General features: G+C 42.4%; 1 protein-coding gene across 2 annotated transcripts in view; it reads right to left on the bottom strand.

Annotated features, from left to right (window-relative positions):
• ANKRD42 (ankyrin repeat domain 42) overlaps positions 1–19238 on the bottom strand; it is a 73007-nt gene that overhangs the window by 43622 nt on the left and 10147 nt on the right. The window contains exons 2-5 of one of the 2 annotated variants that reach the window (XM_033947709.1): positions 15985–16070; positions 15539–15702; positions 4429–4536; positions 1086–1205 (exon numbers count right to left, since the gene is read on the bottom strand). In XM_033947709.1, coding sequence (XP_033803600.1) covers positions 1086–1205; positions 4429–4536; positions 15539–15628 — 318 coding nt within the window. In that variant the 5' untranslated portion in view covers positions 15629–15702; positions 15985–16070. The remainder of the gene's footprint in view (positions 1–1085; positions 1206–4428; positions 4537–15538; positions 15703–15984; positions 16071–19238) is intronic. The other variant, XM_033947708.1, reaches the window with a different exon arrangement.

Below are 19238 nucleotides of genomic sequence, written 5' to 3'. Positions count from 1 at the left end.
GAGGCGCTACAAATCCTACACTGCTTTGGGATGTACGTTCAAAATCTCCAGGTTAGAATTGGAAAACTTGACATCTCTGCTGCTAACCCTACAGCAGACATGACAATCACAAACTCAGCTGTCTTTTATACGGTGACCCGTCAAAACGGCAGAGGACAGTGGTGCGCTGACATTTGCGCTCAAGACAAATGTGCACCGTAGCTTCCGCCGCTTTGAGGCCTTCCCTTTTGCGCTCTAAGAGGGTGTGTGGGAGGGAAACCACACTACACTTAGAAGTCCTCGCGCTCTCATTGGGAGGGGGGATGTGGGGGCAGAACCCCCCACTACACTGAAAACTCCCAAACAGCAAAAAGAATGGGAGTTTTCAGTATACTGGGGGGTCCCTCCCTCGACCTCCCCCCCAACGGAAGCACGAGCAATTCTAAGAGCTCCTTTTATCATGCCGCGCTAGCAGGGTTAACACACGCGACTTTTCATCACGCGCCAACCCCCACGCTGGCTAAAAACTACTGCCTGCTCAAGAGGAGGCGGTAGCGGCTAGCGTGGCCGGCGGTTTAATGCACGCTATTACGCGCGTTAAACCGCTAGCACAGCTTGATAAAAGGAGCCCAAAGTGTAGTCAAGGGGTTCCCCCCCCCCCACACACACACACCAAGTTTCCAAGTTTATTAAGTATTTGATTGATCGCTTATACCACATTCTAAGCGATGTACAAAATATTAAAATATTAAAATTACAATAATTTAAGGGAAATTGACAATTTAAATATGACTCATAAGACAAACGAATGACACAAAAGGAAGAGACTAGGAAAAGAAATACAAGTTTAAAAGATAGTAAAGGAAACATCTAAGAGAAAAACAACAATAGGTAAGGGGAGAATAATAGCGTAAAACAGAAGGCCTCAAAAGCAGCATGCATTTGTACTGCGCTCAAATGTCGGCGCACCACAGTCCTCCACGCTTTTGACAATGTACCTTTTATACACATGCTGATTCTGACAGTATAAAATAAGACATTCTAGTAAATGTGCACTAATATACCACAAAGAAAAAAATATTGATTCATAGGATAAAAGTCCTTACCGCGCCACTACGAAGTATGGTTTTTAAAGTAAATGAATGTCCATGGGCTGCTGCAAGGTGTGACGGAGTACATTCTCGATGGTCTCTTGCAATTACATTTGCTCCATTAGCTATAAGGGCCTTGGAAAACATTAAGAAATATAATGCAAGAAATTTAAAACAAAATTGAACGGTAGATGCCATTTGACAGTGTTATTTTCATTCAGACAACAATAGGTTATGTTCAAATGTGTTTTATTAATTTCAACTACAAAACATGTCAACAGTCAAAACAATCAGCAGAGTCATCCACGAAAACAGAAATTCCATCCCCACCCCCCACCCCCATCCCCCATCCCCAACCCCTAGGAGTCCAGTGCCATGTCGAGAAGCATAAGGTCATTCTCACAGATTCAATAATCTACTACGGGCATGAGGTGTAAGGTCCAGCCAAAAACGTTCCCAGGTCTGAGAGAATCGATGGCCCGGACCACGGTCCAGGTCTCCTACCAATCTCCGCTCCAACGTAGCATGTATAATCATCAAGGATCTCCATTGAGTATAAGAAGGGGGATCCCGGGACAACCAGTTACAGACAACAATAGGTTATGCCAGGGGTCTCCAAAGTCCCTCCCCTTGAGGGCCTAATCCAGTCGGGTTTTCAGGATTTCCCCAATGAATATGCATGAGATCTATGTGCAAGCACTGCTTTCAATGCATATTCATTGGGGAAATCCTGAAAAACCGACTGGATTCGGCCCTCAAGGAGGCACTTTGGGGACCCCTGGGTTATGTTAACCAATTTTTCATTTACAACATTTTGCAAAAGTTCCACCTTTCCTGCTACTTCACAGCAAGTATTGACCAGGAGCTCGATGTAATAAAGCACACTAACCATATTACACCTTTTTTTACCTTCAGTGCTAGTTTTACTTTCAAGCTTTCCCCTCAGTGAGCTTCAACTGACCTATGCCCTTGGTGAATGCTGCTTAACACCTTTGGGCTTGATATTCAGCCAGCAGCAGTGTTTTGTTGACTGCCGCTAGTGTATCCTTGGAAATTCAATGCCTGGCCATGTCTTGGCTCAGCACTGAATTTCCAAGTATGAGGGAGTGGCGAAAACATACCTGGTCAAGTGTGATACGATATTCAGTATCTAACCAGAAATGGTGAGCCACAGAGAAAGGAGCGACTTTTGTGCAATTCTCTTTATGCAGTTAACTTGGTCAGTTAATGCAGAATATCTGCACTTAACTAGCCAAGTGCTGACTCTGCATTAGAAAGGAAAAAGGGGGAAAGAGAGCCTTGAAACAGTCCTGGTGGCAAAACATGATCGTGTCGGCTTGTTCATTCCCTCCCCGACGCGACCACAAAGCTAAGTTTGCTGACTATTAAAATTTTGAAATACAATACAATTTTGAAGACAAAGCATTTAATGATATTTATTGAAGATATGAAGCAGTTTTAAGCACTACTATTTAATATAAATTAAAAATTTTTTTTTTAAAAACGGGACTACTGATAAGACACTGTGGTATAGCATTATAGCTATTCTGGTCCAACAAGTGTTATTTCTGATGTCCTACAAAAAAAAAGTTGTGATATTTTTGATTTGGCTACTTTGGGCTCCTTTTAACAAGCCGCGCTAAACTGCCGGCCGTGCTAGCTGCTACCACCTCCTCTTGAGCAGGCGGTAGTTTCTGGCCAGCGCAGGAGTTAACGCGTGATGAAAAGTCGCATGTGTTAACCCCACTAGCGTGGCTTGATAAAAGGAGCCCTTTATGTTTGCCAGAAAGAAGCAGAGGCTTAATTGAGGTAGGACAAGTGTTTACTGAACATGTGGAGCCATGTCAGGGAAATGCTAAAGGGACCTTGAAGTTAAAAAGAAATGACTGCGTATTGAACCGGTGAAGCTATGTCAGGGACAGGCTGAAGGACCTTGGAGTAAAAAAAGAAAAGTAGCATTCACTGAATTTGGGAGACTGTCAGGGACAGGGCTCAAAGGAACTCTAGTAAAGTTTCAAGCTTGGCTAACATATCAAGCCTGTGGAAAGGGAAAAAAAGGGGATGGGACTTGTATACATGGACAATAAAGGATTAAGAGAGAACAGACTCGAAGAATCCTTAATTTGAATTTTAATAAGGCGATTTTACTTGCAACCCTTGTGTATGGCCGTGGGTCCACGATACCATATTCTGCATTTATAATGTTTTTACAGCTCCATTACACTTAAGAGAGTGTGGCTGTAATAATGCAGCAAACTAAATACTAAGCCAACAAAATCAATTTCTAAACCTAACTGGAACATAAGAACATAAGAATTGCCGCTGCTGGGTCAGACCAGTGGTCCATCCTGCCCAGCAGTCCGCTCACGTGGCGGCCCCAAGGTCAAGACCAGTGCTCCAAATGAGTCCAGTCTCACCAGTTTAGAAGGAACGTATCCAACTTTGTCTTGAATCCCTCGAGGGTGTTTTCCCCTATAACAGACTCCGGAAGAGCGTTCCAGTTTTCCACCACTCTCTGGGTGAAGAAGAACTTCCTTACGTTTGTACGGAATCTATCCCCTTTCAACTTTAGAGAGTGCCCTCTCGTTCTCCCTACCTTGGAGAGGGTGAACAGTCTGTCTTTCTCTACTAAGTCTATTCCCTTCAGTATTTTGAATGTTTCAATCATGTCCCCTCGCAGTCTCCTCTTTTCAAGGGAGAAGAGGCCCATTTTCTCTAATCTCTCGCTGTTGGAGAACTAGAAAACTGCAGTTAGAACTTAAGAACATAAGGTCCATCAAGCTCAGTATCCTGTTTCCAACAGTGGCCAACCTAGGTCACAAGTACCTGGCAAGATTCCAAAGAGTAAAACATATTATATGCTGCTTATCCTAGGAATAAGCAGTGGATTTCCCCAAATCCATCTTGATAATGGCTTATGGACTTTTATTTTAGGAAATTTTATTCATTGATTGGGATTTATTAACTGCCCTTTTCATGAAAAGATTCATCCAAAGTGGTTTACAATACATTGAATAGTAATCAAGTACTCTTAGGTATTTTCCCTATCTATCCCGGCAGGCTCACAATCTAACTATGGTACCTGGGACAAAGGCAAATTAGGTCACAAGGAGTAGGCTGGAATTGAACTTGCATTAGGCCACACTCTCCTCACATAGTCAAACCTTTTTTAAACCCTGCTAAGCTAACTCCAGCAATGAATTCCAGAGTTTAAATTACACATGTAGTGAAGAAATATTCTTTCCATTTTGCCTTAAATCTACTACTTAATAGCTTCATTGCATGCCCCCTAGTCCTAATATAGCCTAAAACCATTTCATTTATTGCAGTTCTGTGAAAGGAGAGCTTTGCTATTTACCTGCATACAAGCATCTTGCCCCCGAATAGCAGCGAGATGAGCAGCTGTCCAGTCTTTTGTAGTTACATCAGTTAAATCAGCTCCATGCCACAACAGCCAATGAAGACACTAGACAGAAATGACATTCAGAACTGCGCTAGACAAAGAGGCACTACAGCTCTTCAGCATGTGTAACATACTAATGGAAAGGCAAAAGTAAATACATAAGTATCAAAGCCCCAGTGCAGCATCAGAACTTAATTTCAATACAAATAACATGTTACTGACCAGCAGAATGCATCTCTGTAGAAAGCAAGATACAAGTACTCAAAATTGGGTACCATCAGCCAACAAGATCCATGCAAGAAAAAGCTTCTTTCAGCTTAGAAGATTCCCAGAAGCTGTGCCCTCCAAAGAAATCAGCCCTCTGGAATTCTTTTCCGCCGTATCTCCAGTTAGAGGATTCTCACACTGTGTTTTGAGTAGCATTCAAGACTTATTTTTTCAAAGTAGCTTTTTAAGAAATTTTTCTCTGTTAAAGAGCTCACCTTTGAATGAATGTGTGTATTATTTGTGTTTTAGAAGAATGAGTCTATCCTATTTGATCATTGAGGTCACCTTTTATATCTAGTAAGATTTTTTATTTCTTTTAATGTACACTGCCTTGATCTGATATAGAAAAGGGGCATAGTACATTCAATAAATGATAAACAATGCACAAATGCATCACTTCCCACACCGAGTCACCCCAGTTCTTAGATTATTTTAGAAGACAATTCCTAGGACTGGTGAGAGGATACATAAGGGCTTGCATCCTGCTGTTCACAGGCAAGAAACTTGGCTTTCTTGGAGGAAAAGCAGGATGGCAAGTCCTCACAAGTGGCAGCGCAGTCAGGATTTCACCTAGCAACAGCATCTCTTCTTTCATAGCAATTTTATGAATGGCTTCTGTTAAATTTCCATCTATTTCTTCTGACTGTAAATTAAAACTGAATATCACACGAACTAGTCATTAAGCCCGTTACATTAACGGGTGCTAGAAAATTGTCTGTCTTTCTGTCTCTCTCCCTCCCTGGCCCCCTTTCTCTGTCTGTCTTTCTGTCCCTCTCCCTGCCCCTGTGTCTTTCTTCCTTTCTTTCTGTCTCCCTCCCTCCCACCTTCTGTCTGTCATTCTTTCCCTCCTTTTCCCTGTGCAGCAGCATTTCCACCCCACTTCCCTGTGCAGCAGCAACAGCATTTCCCTCCTCCTCCCCTCCACTTTCCTGTGCTGAAGCAGCAGCAGTATTTCCCTTCCCCTCCAGGTCCCTGTGCAGCAGTAGCAGCATTTTCCCCCACCCTCCCTTCCCTTTTCTTACCGCGATCTGACCTGCTCCGTTCGGCCCCTCCCTGAGAGGGGAAAGGGGCCGCTGTGGCACTTTTAAACTTTAAAAAAAAAACCTTCGGCCACAGCAGGCTAGTCCTCTTCTTTGTCAGCTACCCCTTCCCTTCCCGCAGGCTGGCCTGCTGCGGCCGAAGGTTTTTTTTTAAGTTTAAAAGTGCCGCCGCGGCTCCTCTCACGATCCCCGCCAGCGTCGGAAGCCTTCTCCGACACCGGTGTGGCTCATGACAGGAGCCGATACCGCAGCTTTTAATTTTTCCTTGAGGAGGTGGAGAGTAGGGAATCCAGCGCTGCAGGCCAGTCCTGGCGGCCCCGCGATATATGCACGCATGCGCACTCCTGCCGCCACAGACCTACTGATCACAGATCAGAGATCACAGAACACGCAGGTAAGAGTGCACATGCGCGGCTAGGGTTTTATTATATAGGATATAAAGAGATCTTCCATTCCTTCTTTCCACATTAAACCACATTGATTCCTCTTTACTTTGTTAAATCTTCAAGTTCTTGACAGATAGACAGACATTAATGAGCAACAATTTTTTACAAATCAGAATTTATCAATGTAGGAAAAACAAGTACATCATCTTAATGTACAGACTTTACACTACAAGTCGTTGAGGTATTGTGAAATTATTAGCTTCTATCACGTGACCACAGGCAGTAGAAACAAAATGACCAACACTGATGTTTCATTTTGTCAACGTGATGTCATTGAGTGCCTTGTTAAAAGAGGAAATACCCACTGCAGAAATTCTCAAAAGACTTCAGCGTTGAGAAATGTAAAGTATTACATGTGGGAAGCAGAAACCCGAGGTATAACTATACGATGGGAGGGATATTGAATGAGAGTACCCAAGAAAGGGACTTGGGGGGTAATGGTGGACATGACAATGAAGCCGACGGCACAGTGCGCAGCGGCCGCTAAGAGAGCGAATAGAATGCTAGGTATAATCAAGAAGGGTATTACAACCAGAACGAAAGAAGTTATCCTGCCGTTGTAACAGGCGATAGTGCGTCCGCATCTGGAGTACTGCATCCAATATTGGTCGCCGTACCTTAAGAAGGATATGGCGTTACTCGGGAGGGTTCAGAGGAGAGCAACACGTCTGATAAAAGGGATGGAAAACCTTTCGTACACTGAGAGATTGGAGAAACTGGGTCTCTTTTCCCTGGAGAAGAGGAGACTTAGAGGGGATATGATAGAGACTTACAAGATCATGAAGGGCATAGAGAGAGTAGAGAGGGACAGATTCTTCAAACTTTAAAAAAATAAAAGAACAAGAAGGCATTCAGAATAGTTGAAAGAGGACAAATTCAAAATGAATACTAGGAAGTTCTTCTTTACCCAACGTATGGTGGACACCTGAAATGCGCTTCCAGAGGACGTAATAGGGCAAAGTACGATACTGGGGTTTAAGATTGGACAATTTCCTGCTGGAAAAGGGGATAGAGGGGTATAGATAGAGGATTACTGCACAGGTCCTGGACCTGTTGGGCTGCCGCATGAGCAGACTGCAGGGCATGATGGACCTCAGGTCTGACCCAGCAGAGGCATTGCTTATGTTCTTATGCGTGTATATGAAGATGTGTGCATGGGCGCTAGCAGTATTAGGAGATGGGTGAAACATTCCAAAGCTGGAAACACAAGCAACCAAGATCAGCCTCAGAGAGAACAGGAACCCGAAGACCTTGAGCATGCGCAGATGCTCATGACCCAGCGCGAAGGAGGCAGATCTTCAGGCACCGGCACCGGCATGTCCTGTGCATTGGTGCCAGTGCCAAACGGGGGTAAGAAATGTGATCGGGTGGGTGGGTGGATTCATGGGGGATGCCGGATCGCGGCGGGGAGGGTGTGCGACGTGAATGGAGGGTGCTGATCACGGGGGGGCGCTCGTAAATCGAGGCACGCTCGGTTTCTGAGGCACCAATTTTGTGAATGTTTTGCTCGTCTTGCAAAACACTTGCAAACCGGTGCACTCGCAAACCGAGGTACCACTGTATAAGCATTATATATAGGCACTGTAGATAGATTGAAATTGGGCAAAATTTTGAAAGCTGTGTTTAATGTTGTACTTACCCGAGAGCTTTGTTCACTCATTTGACAGTCCTACTTTAAAGCCCTCCTTAGTAGGCTAGCCAGTCTGTTCTAGAAGATCTTTACTCTTTTTCAATAAGTGGATACCATCTCTTACAGAACAGCTCCTCCATCACATTACTTCCATTGCCCCCTCTATCCTCCTTCCCCCCCCCCAATAGGTGCAGCACTGCTCTCTTACCTCTTATTCTCCCACGGTGCTGTACGTCAGTCACCATCAGAAGCATGACATGCTGCCTTTGAACAGTCCTTATGTCTTCCCTCTGCCATATTCTTACTCCTCTGATGCAATTTCCTGTAGATGGAATGCTGCAGAGGGGAGATCCAGGAGCTGTCTGAAGGCAGCCTGTCATGCTGCTGCTGCCTGACAAACTTTATAGCTCTGCAAGGGAGTGAGAGAGGAAAGGGAGCAGTGGAGAAGGGGAGGGGGGGGGGAGAAAATCTATAACCTATAGGCCAAGTGAGGTCTGGGGCTGGGTCCAGAGTCTCATCAAGTCCAATGGTTACCCCAGCAATGGTTGTCTAGGGCAGCCAGCTGCTGCAGTGGGACTTAAACTCAGGTCTATAGCTTTTTAAGGCAGGTGTGCTAATCATTAGGCTACAGCACCCAGGTTGCATATTTTGCATTAGCAGATGAACCCCAGGCTGCCCATTTTGCATTAATAGATGAAACCATTAGGATAGCATGTAGTGCCGGGATCAGCACCAAACATTTAGGCGTAAGGTTTTACACTAGGTTTTATTTGGTGCAAATCTTCCCAAATAATTTAGCAACCGATACCTTGCATTCTATAATAGCGCACATCTTTAGTTAACGCCCAAGTCCTGCAGGAAGTCAATATGATCACAAACCATGATATGTGCCTTAAAACACAGGAACTACATACTATGATTTTGCAGGTAAAAGGAAGCTTGGGCAAATGGAACCTCAAATTCAGGGAATGCAAGCTGCCAGGGCTGCTCAGATAAAGGATACAATCGAGTTGCATAAGGAAGTAGAAAATTTGGCAAATAAATCTAGAGCTAGCAATTTCAGGTTCTGAACTTTTCCGAAATTCATCTCCTTTCTTTCTCCCATGATACTGTTGAAATCTAAAATAAATGTATCTGTTATATTATGTACCTGTTTCAAAATCTGAAGTGATCCATGTAGATCAGGGGTAGGGAACTCCGGTCCTCGAGAGCCGTATTCCAGTCGGGTTTTCAGGATTTCCCCAATGAATATGCATGAGATCTATTTGCATGCACTGGTTTCAATGCATATTCATTGGGGAAATCCTGAAAACCCGACTGGATTACGGTTCTCAAGGACCGGAGATCCCTACCCCTGATGTAGATGTAGGATCTTCCTCCTGTTGAGCTCCAACTGCTAATTTAACTTATTTCCTGGAGTCTACACAGGATTTTACCCAACGTTTTTTTTTTGTTTTTTTTATTACCTTAAAAATTTTATATCATCGCTTATTCTATTCTTTCAAATTTTGAATGTAATTCTTGTTTTTAGTTTGAATGTAATCCGCCTTGAACCGCAAGGTAATGGCGGAAAAGAAATCACTAATGTAATGTAATTTTATTCCCAGCAGAGCTACACTGGAATTAACCTTTGACAGTGAAGTGGATAAATCTTCTGTGTTGAAAAGTTTGTTTGTTTGTGGACAGAAGAAACAATTTCCCCAATGTCTCCAATGAGAAAAAGGCCATTTTTGCTCTTAAAGAACCATGTATTGGTTATTGGTGCAACGTTTTTCTTATGTTTGCCATGTAAATGTTTTATGAGTATTTCTCAAATATTTAAATATCAATCCTTCTCTCATTTGCATAAATATAGCCCTAGCCAGTCAGTAGATCTTCCTTTTTCTTTTTCCCATTTCTTGTTTTCTTTATTAGTTAGGTGAAGATTTGATCTTTGTAATATAATTTAGCTTCAAGTCTCTGACATATAGGTAGTTCTTCCAAGATATGGTCTATATTTTTATTAGATCACTTGGTGTTCCTTTTATCAAGCCTCGCTAGCGGGGTTAACGTGCGCAACTTTTCATCACGCATTAACCCCTGCGCTGGCCTAAAAACTACCACCTACTTAAGGGAGGCGTTAGCGGTTAGTGCGGCTGGCGGTTTAACATGCACTATTACACGCGTTAAACCGCTAGCGTGGCTTGATAAAAGGAACCCTTGGTTTTGGAAAACATGTTGCATTTTTATTTCTAATGTCTTTTTAGAGATATTTTTAGAGATATTTGGAGCATTGAGATCAAGCATCAAATTACTGCGTCTCAATGACCACGAATTTGGTCTTGGAGGATGAGATCTACAGTGTCCGCATCTATGAAACAATCTTGGTTTTTTCTCTTACATAGAGCTTTTTGGACCCCAGTTAGATTGCAAAAGTTGAATAGTTCTAAGTCTAATAGATGCTGGCATTGTAATCTCGAAGTAGGGACTCTAGATCAGTGTTCTTCAACCACCGGTCCGTGGACTAGTGCCGGTCCGCAGAAATTTCCTGCCGGTCCACAGAGCCAGCACATGCATCAGGCCCAAGACAGTGTTCTTCAGCTGCCGGTCCGTGGTGTGATTGATGTGGCATTATCTTCGGCCCGGCTCCCTCTTCCTCACTACCGCAGTGCACAAAGCCGCGGACAGCGGCTCCTATGCACATCCTGTGCCTGAACCGGAAGCCTTCTCTCCAACGTCGCAACATCAGAGAGAAGGCTTCTGGATGAGGCACAGGATGCGTGAGGAGCCGCTGCCTGTGCCTTTGTGCACTGCATCAGTGAGGAAGAGGGAGCAGGCTCAAAGATAACCCCGGGAGCGGCATAAAACAGCCAGGCAGGAGCAGGCCGGAAGGTAAGGCACAGCATGGAGGGAGGGAGACAGCAAAGGTAGGGGGAATGATTTTTGAATTTACAGATTGAATTGTGTCAATTTTGAGAATTTTCATCTGCTGTCTATATTTTGCACTGTTCAGGAAGAAATGCATTTGTTTATATTTCTCTGGGGACTGTACTGCATGCAGAGTCTTGCATCTTAAGGTTTGTTTGTATATATTAGTACTTTTAGTTTTTGGTCCCGTATTTGCATAGGGGTTATCTGTGTTCTGCATGTGTGACTAAGGCCAGGTGTTCTGGTAGGAATGAATATTGAGAAACATACAGTATGCTTTGCATAGTTTAATTTTGTGGTTAACCTTATGTATTGATTATGTGTGTGTGTGTGTATATATATATATATATATATATATATATATATGTGTATGTATATATATATATATGGAAAATGAATGGAAAAAATGGTGTTACAATTTTAGCACTATTATGGGGGAGGGGTCTGGGGCGGAGATGGCCGGGGTTTAGCCCATGATTTAGCCCAGTGTTCTTCAACCGCTGGTCCGCAGACTGGTGCCTGTCCACAAAATAATTATTTTATTTCCGCCGGTCCATAGGTGTCAAAAGGTTGAAGAACACTGCTCTAGATCATTTATTATTCTACTGTCCCTTCATTTTAGCCTTTTGGAAGTCAGTTTGGGGCCAAATAAACTGTTTATTGGCGAATCCTGTGGCTCTATCTTATGATACAATTCTATTTGGTATGTCAATGAGAACACAGAGCCAAATTTCATCAAAAAATAATCAGCTTTTATTGATTATGACAGGGATCGCCATACAACATATCGTATCTAATTGGAAGAATTGGAGTAGACTCAATTACTGTTTCTGGTGGAACTCGTTATGTCACGTCTATAAAATAGAAAGAGCAATTGCGTTACAAAAAGAAAATTCTAATAAATTCAAAGAGATCTGGGGGCCACTGACAAAATTTTGTAATGAGTAAATACCATTTTTTCCAATACAAGTATAAATGCAGATGAAGGGTGGGGGAGGGGGTTCTGAATTTTGGGTAAATTTTTGGGTTTTTGGTTAAGATTTCTTCTTGGATATATTTGGTTTGATATAATGTGGAAGGGGAAGGAGGGACGAGATCAATTCAATTCTTATGTATTAAGGTTAAAATGATAAGAAATTCAAGTGATGTATACATTTCAATGTGTCAATTACTTATACACTTGTTGTAAGAGGCAAAATGAATAAAAAATTTTAAAAAAAAGAGAGAGATTGTTTCTTTTGGACCTGTATAAAATCTTAACATAAAATTTTACAAAAAGCCAAGCACCAAACAAGAAAGCTCAGAGAAGGAGAACATGGAAAAACTAAGAACATTGGGAAAAACCTTAACTAGGGCCTGTAAGGGAAAAGGAGGCCCACATCTACAAAGAAAATGACAGTTTCAGGAGGCACCCTGGAGTATCAAGCAAACTTCTAGAAATTGTCTAAGCTAAGAGAAGCACTTTCCTGCTTAGGCTCCATTGGATGATGTCACCTACTTGCAAGGATCTGCCATTTTGCTTGTCCAAGGAGAAAACAAAAGTATTAATCACATGCTATTTAACAATTACTTCAGCACAGATCTTGAAATCACTCAGGTTACAATGCTCCAGTAAACTAATTAGCTACATCAGATATGTCAAACTACAAATTTATCTGGTTTTTATAGTTTTGCAAAAAAAACCCAAAAACCTGAAACATGAGGTATGTTTACATTTACTTGCACAATCAAATGCAAATATCTCTTATGCATATTCATCAGGAATATATATTTAAAAAGGAAAAATTATTATTATTATTTTTTTGTACACAATAAGGGAAAGAAGAAAATTGAGACCAAGTCAGACCCTCTATCACTGGAGGGAGGGTGAGGCAGGGACCTGGGGGGGGGGCCCAGGTGTAATCCCTAAAGCCAGCACCGTTCAGCCGGACACCCCTGTCTCACTGAAGAGAAACCTCAACAGGAGAAAATAATTTTCCAGTCACAGCCAGAATTCAAGAGCTAGTTGAAAAGCGACCATCATCTGCTGCGAGATAGAGAATACTCAAGATACAGGGAGCGTGCCAGCCAATAGGACCACCTGTTAATCAGTTTCTCTATCTTCACCTGCTGGTAGATGTGTGTTATCCCACTAGTCTCTGGATTCATCTGCTGCTGTTGCTAAGGAAAGACCAGTTTGGGGTACATAATGATTGCAATCTGATACAAGGGGGTGCTGAAAAGTTCATAGCCCAACCATCTTCCTAAATTCTGAGCATTATTTTGCTGCTGTAGCTAAAAAGAGTGCTATTTTATTTTGCAAAGTGCTATGTTTTGACATTGTTTCAGATCATTGATTGAACCATATCAACAAAGAGTGTGGAATGTTCAAGTGTGGTACTCAGAGCTGTCATGAAGTTCCTATTCCTGCAAAAGAAAACTCCAAAGGAAGTCCATGAATGTATAATGCAAACATTCAGTGACAAATGGCCATCATACTCCACCGTGAAGAAGTGATGTGCAAACTTACAGTGTGGAGATTTCAAGACTGAAGACACAGCAAGGTCTGGGAAGCCTCAAATGGTATCAATTCCTGAAATTGTTGACCATGTCCATGACTTTATTTTAGCAGATTAGCGAATATCGGTTAAAACAACTGCTGAGACACTACAAATATCCAGAGAAATGTGTTGGGTGGTACAATCCATGAGCAGTTGGGTATGCAGAAACTGTCAGCCAAGTGAGTGCCCAAATGTTTGAATGCTGATGAGAAACGACGTTGAGTGGACACTTCCAAGCAGAATTTGCAGTTACACCACTATGATCCTGAGACAAAACAACAGTCCATACAATGGTGGCACTCAGGTTCTCCAAGGCCAAGGAAATTCAAAACCCAAAAGTCGGCAGGGAAGGTTATGGCCACAGTGTTTTGGGATCAGGATAATGACTGACTATCTTCCAAGGGGCCAAACTACTGTAACTTCCAAGGGGGCAATACAACTGTAACTTGCTGTGTCAGTAAAGGAGGCATTGAAAGAAAAAAAGGAGAAAGAAGCTACAGAAAGAAGTTCTCTTTTTGCAAGACTATGTACCTGCACCTGCTCACATGGCTGGCAAAACGATGGATGTTTTGGCGCAGTTGGGGGTTTCATCCACCCTACTCACCAGATCTTGCTCCATTTGACTATTTTCTGTTTTTAGACTTAAAAAGTTTGAAAGGGTGACAATTTTCAAGTGATTTGGGGGTGATCGCAGCAATGGTGCACTATTTCAGTGACCAGACATCAAAGTATTTTTTGGAAGGGTTGAAACTTCAGACATGATGTGCCAAATGTGTTGAACTTAAGGGTGAATGTGTGGAATAACTTGTAAGTTTCATGGCTCCACGTCATTCCCTTCTTGGTTGGGCTAAGAACTTTTCAGCACCCCCTCTACCATTAGAATTAAATTTTTTAAAAAAAGTTTCTCCCATTTTGCATATCTTACCTGACATTCTAATGTGAACATCAATAATAATAAAATGCTAGAGGCGCATGCGCTCTTGAAAATTCGTGAGCGGTGGCGCCGTGAGGTGTGCTTCTGTGCCAGTCCTCACGGCGCCTGCGCGTGACTGTGCAGAAGACACCAGCGACTCCTCCCTCCCGCTCCTCTTCAAAGCGGCCTGCTGAGGTTCACCAGCCGCTGTAGCGAACCTCGCAAGCCGCTCTCCACCTCCGTGCAGAAGAAGGAGTCGCCGTGTCACTTCCCGCCCTCACTCGCCGCTGCTGATCCTCCTCTTCAGAGCAGCCTGCGATCGTGGCCGGCTTTAAAGAACCTCGCAGGCCGCTCTCCAGCTTCAGTAGCACGCTCCCTCTGACACACAGGATCGCGTCAGAGGGAACGTGCTACCGAGTTGGAGAGCAGCCTGCGAGGTTCGCTAAAGCCGGCCACCACGATCACAGGCTGCTTTGGTGAAGAGGAGCAAGCCAGAAGACGCCTGGATGTTGGGAGGGTAAGAAGGGAATCAATACCGGGAGCCAGGGGGAAAGGGAAAGGGGGCTGCTTTGGGGGGAGGGGTGTGCTGGGGGGAGACAGAAGGGGCTATGGATAGGGAGAGGGAAAGGGGGCTGCTTTGGGGGGAGGTGTTCTGGGGACAGACAGCTTTGCTCGGGGGGGGGGAGACAGAAGAGGGCCATGGAGAGACATTTAGGGAGAGGGAAAGGGGCCTGCTTTGGGGGGGAGGTGTGTCCTGGGGGCAGACAGCTTTGCTCGGGGGAGGGGGGAGACAGAAGAATACAGACAGCAGCCAAGGAGAGAGAGAGAGAAAGAAACACAGACAGACAGACAGACACATCTATTCTAGCACCCGTTAATGTAACGGGCTTAAAGACTAGTAAATTATAAATGAGCATTTTATTCATAATTTATAGTGTGATATATGTCTGGAGCAAGCAGCTTGACTGTTCCTGTCAAAGAGCCTGTAGTCCATATCAACTGCTTGTCAGGCCTCAGAAAAGGTGAAAGGGGGAGAGAGATACCAAAAATGGGCCCAGAGTTAGTAAGAAATTTTGTAAATAAAATGTAAGTTGCGTAACAGCTGTACAAGTTATACATTTAAACCAATATGTATTTTCAGTGGCACTGTCTAAATTCCAGTGCCATTGTTAATTTTTTAAAGCACTTTCACAATCAATGTTGCTGCAAATCTCATAAGTGCTTTCCAATATTGACACTCCATTGTCTTCTTCTGGAAGTCTATTTAAATAACACCATAGAAAAATGTTATGTCTGAGAAATAAGAGGAGGTTTTTTCTTACCTCAAGGCTTCCGGAATGTGCAGCCCAGTGTAATAGTGTGAATTTATGAACTGGATCAACCTCATTAATACTGGCTCCACTTTTGACCATAGCTGCTAGCTGTTCTATATCACCTGCTTTCACCGCCTCATGTACGGTCCCAAAATTTTTCTTTCTCTTGACAACTAGTGAAAAACAGACATGCTTTCAATAAGTGCTCTCATCTGGCCTATTTTCCATGGCTTCTGCTGCCGTATAAGTACAGTGTAAAGGAAAGTGATGGCTGGGACACTTTATTTTATCTGTATATTCTGCTGTTTTGCCAGCCTAACTTATGCACTGAAGTTATGTGGAGAGTGGTTGAATTTCACTACTCCATACATCTTCTGCTGACCTCCAGTTCCCTGGCCAGAACTTCTAAAGAAATGCATCTGCTTTTTATGAATACAGGCGTCAGCAAGACCCACCATTGATAATACACCAGATTGGTTGTGGTTGGAATGGCGACTCATGTTTCTTCTGCGTTTATGTCATGTTCTCAGTATTAAAATGCCTAGATTATATAAAGAAAATAGAATATTAATGGATACTTGTAAAACATTATGATATGTTAGTAACTTAACACCTGTTCCAATACATAAATCAACAAATCAGACTATATGGTTAAACTCCAAGATTTTTCACATTTGCAACATAAATATGGTCTTAATAAATCACAAAATTTTAGATGGTTGCAACTGAAGCAGGCCATTCAGGCGGGGTCCCTGAATGGAAAAATCTTAATAATCAATATAGCTTAGAGTTCTTATACTTTCAGGTGGATTTTCTGGGTCACAAGGCTGCACAGTGGTATAAATTGATAACCGGATTAGTTAAAAAGAAGCCTACAACTGTTCTTAAGGATATTTGTAACACTGAGATTAAGCATCAAATTACTGCGTCTCAATGGCCACGAATTTGGTCTTGGAGAATGAGATGTAGTGTCCGCATCTATGAGACAAACTTTGTTTTTTCTGTTACATAGAGCTTTTTGGACCCCATTTAGATTACAAAAATTGAATAGCTCTAAGTCTAATAGATGCTGGCATTGTAATCTCGAAGTAGGGACTCTAGATCATTTATTATTCTATTGTCCCTTTATCTTGGCCTTTTGGAAATCTATTTGGAGCCAAATAAATTGTTTATTGGAGATCCATGTGGCATTATCTTATGATACAATTCTATTTGGAATGTCAATGAAGACGCAAAGTCAAATTTCATCAAACAATAATAAGCTTTTATTGATCATGACAGGAGTCGCCATACAACAAATCATATTTAATTGGAAGAATTGGAATAGACTCAATTATTGTTTCTGGTGGAACTCATTGTGTCACATCTATAAAATGGAAAGAGCAATTGCTATACAAAGAGGGAATTATAATAAATTTAAAGAGATCTGGGGGCCATTGACAAGTTATTGTAATGAATAGATACTATTTTCCATTATAAGTACAATGCAAATGAGGGGGTGGGAGGGAGGGATTTTAGAATTTTATTAATTGTTTAGATTAATAGTAAAGGAAATTGTATATGATATTTGTGATTACATAGCTTATGGGAGGGATGGGAGGGAGGGGGTTAAATTTTAGTGAATGTTGAATGTGATAGAGATTCAAGTGATGTATTCAATTTCAATTGTTATTTATTGATACACTTGTTGCAAGATGTAAAAATGAATAAAGATTAAAAAAAATAAAAAAGACCCACCTTCTTATCAGTGATGTCTGTGTTGGGATGACCGGAGTGTTCCTCATCAGGGATTGATGTTCGCCCATTTTTAAACACATCTTCCCACTCATACACTTCTCTTGCAATGCAGGCATCTCCATGCTGCTGCAGCATTCTTCTATGAATTTCTCGAGATTTCATACCCTCCGACCACAAAAATCGGATGACTGCTTGCTGTTCCTCTACCGTGCAAACAGCTAAGGGTGCTGCCATTTTGTATATGAGGCGTTACCGATTAAGCACATCATGTCATCTATTGGGTAATGTCAACACTTCCTCTAAGAATGTATCTTCCCCTGCGCAGGAGTTTGAAATGCCAGGGGTGTTCATTTCATGAAATACTATCAATTTGCTGCTACTTTTTGAAACACTCTCTTATTTTAAGATTTAAAATATCAGGACTATATATATGGGATGCAATGTTTGAGTTCTGTACATTTATGCAGATGGCAGAGATTATGGGGGTTCTGGATCATGCCAGAACACATGCAATTAGGTCCTTTATTAGAAGTCAGATAGGATTGTAGGCTGGCTGCAGGATCATAAATTAAGGCTTAATTCAGACAAATCTATTACTATTGCAGCTTCTCCAGTACCCTTCTATGATTCAGTGAAAATATTAGGTGTAATTTTTGATCAATACCTGGATTTCCAGCGTGACATATTGTTCAGTGTCTTTTTATAAACTGTGGATCTTTTTTATTTCTATTAGGGCCTATCTTACTAGCTTTGCTTTAAAGGTCTTACTTCATTCCTTAATCCTTAGCAACTTGTACTACTGTAATGCACTTCTTAAATGGACTCATCTTGCTGACATCAAATGACTGCAGCTCATTCAAAAACTCATGGTGAAGCTCCTTTTCAACTCAAGGAAATTCAACCATGCCACACCATTACTTCATTCCAAACATTGGTTACCCATCTCATATAGGATCACTTAGGGCCCCTTTTACTAAGGTGCGCTAGCGTTTTTAGCGTGCACTGCATTGCCCCGCGCGCTAACCCTGCGCTACGTGCCAAAAACTAACGCCAGCTCAATACTGGCGTTAGCATCTAGAGTCTGAGCCTCCTTGCCTACTCTGTATGGATATTCAGCACTACTTTCTACCTGGATAATGGCACTGAATAACTGCAAACCATTTAAATACTACAACCAGCATTTAAGACAAACGCCAACTGCAGAGTTTAAATACAAGTAGTGGGTCAATTGTTTCTTCATTGACAGGATGGAGAAAAGCTAACTCTTGAAAACTTGTCAAACGTACATTAAGTTGATCCATAGAAAGGTCTCATATCTACTTGTTTCACCCTTATCCTTAGTAGTATATGCCATTAAAGCTTGTACAAGTTCCAGAACCTCGATTCTCAGTATTTTTAGGGCTCAGTCTCATAAAATAAATTCCATAAACCAGACGGTGTACAGGGCCAGCCTTTTGCAGGGTGAATAGAATGGACCCTGGGGTTACATGAATAAGGCATTTTAATTTAATTTATCTTAAATATTAACTTACTGTATATACTTGAATATAAGTCAATCCGAATATAAGCCAAGACCCCCATTTTCCCCCAAAAAGTAGAAAAAATGGTTGACTTGAATATGTCGGGCGGCTTAATATTCAAGTGTCCTGCTCTGCCAGGTTCTGCACTCAGCCCCTTTCCCTGCCAAGTTCTGCACCCAGCCCCCTTTCCTCCCTGCCCTACACTCAATCTCATTCCCTACCAGACTGTGAACCAAGCCCCCCTCCCTGCCAGGCTCTGAACACTGTCCCACCTTCCTTCGCTGTACCCTCTTCCCCCTAAAAAGAGCCAACCTCATCAGTGATGTCACAATGGCTTGATTGTCCCATACTCCCCTCTGCCCTCTAACCCAGCCAGCAGATTATGGTAACCATTCCCCTTAACTTAAACCACCTAGTGTTAGGCCGGAACAGGAGGGATCCCTCCCGTCTCC

The sequence above is a fragment of the Geotrypetes seraphini genome, chromosome 6 (genome assembly GCF_902459505.1).
Source record: "Geotrypetes seraphini chromosome 6, aGeoSer1.1, whole genome shotgun sequence".
Classification (NCBI taxonomy): domain Eukaryota; kingdom Metazoa; phylum Chordata; class Amphibia; order Gymnophiona; family Dermophiidae; genus Geotrypetes; species Geotrypetes seraphini.
The sequence above is the reverse complement of the archived record's forward strand: the minus strand, read 5'-3'. Positions and strand labels throughout refer to the sequence as shown.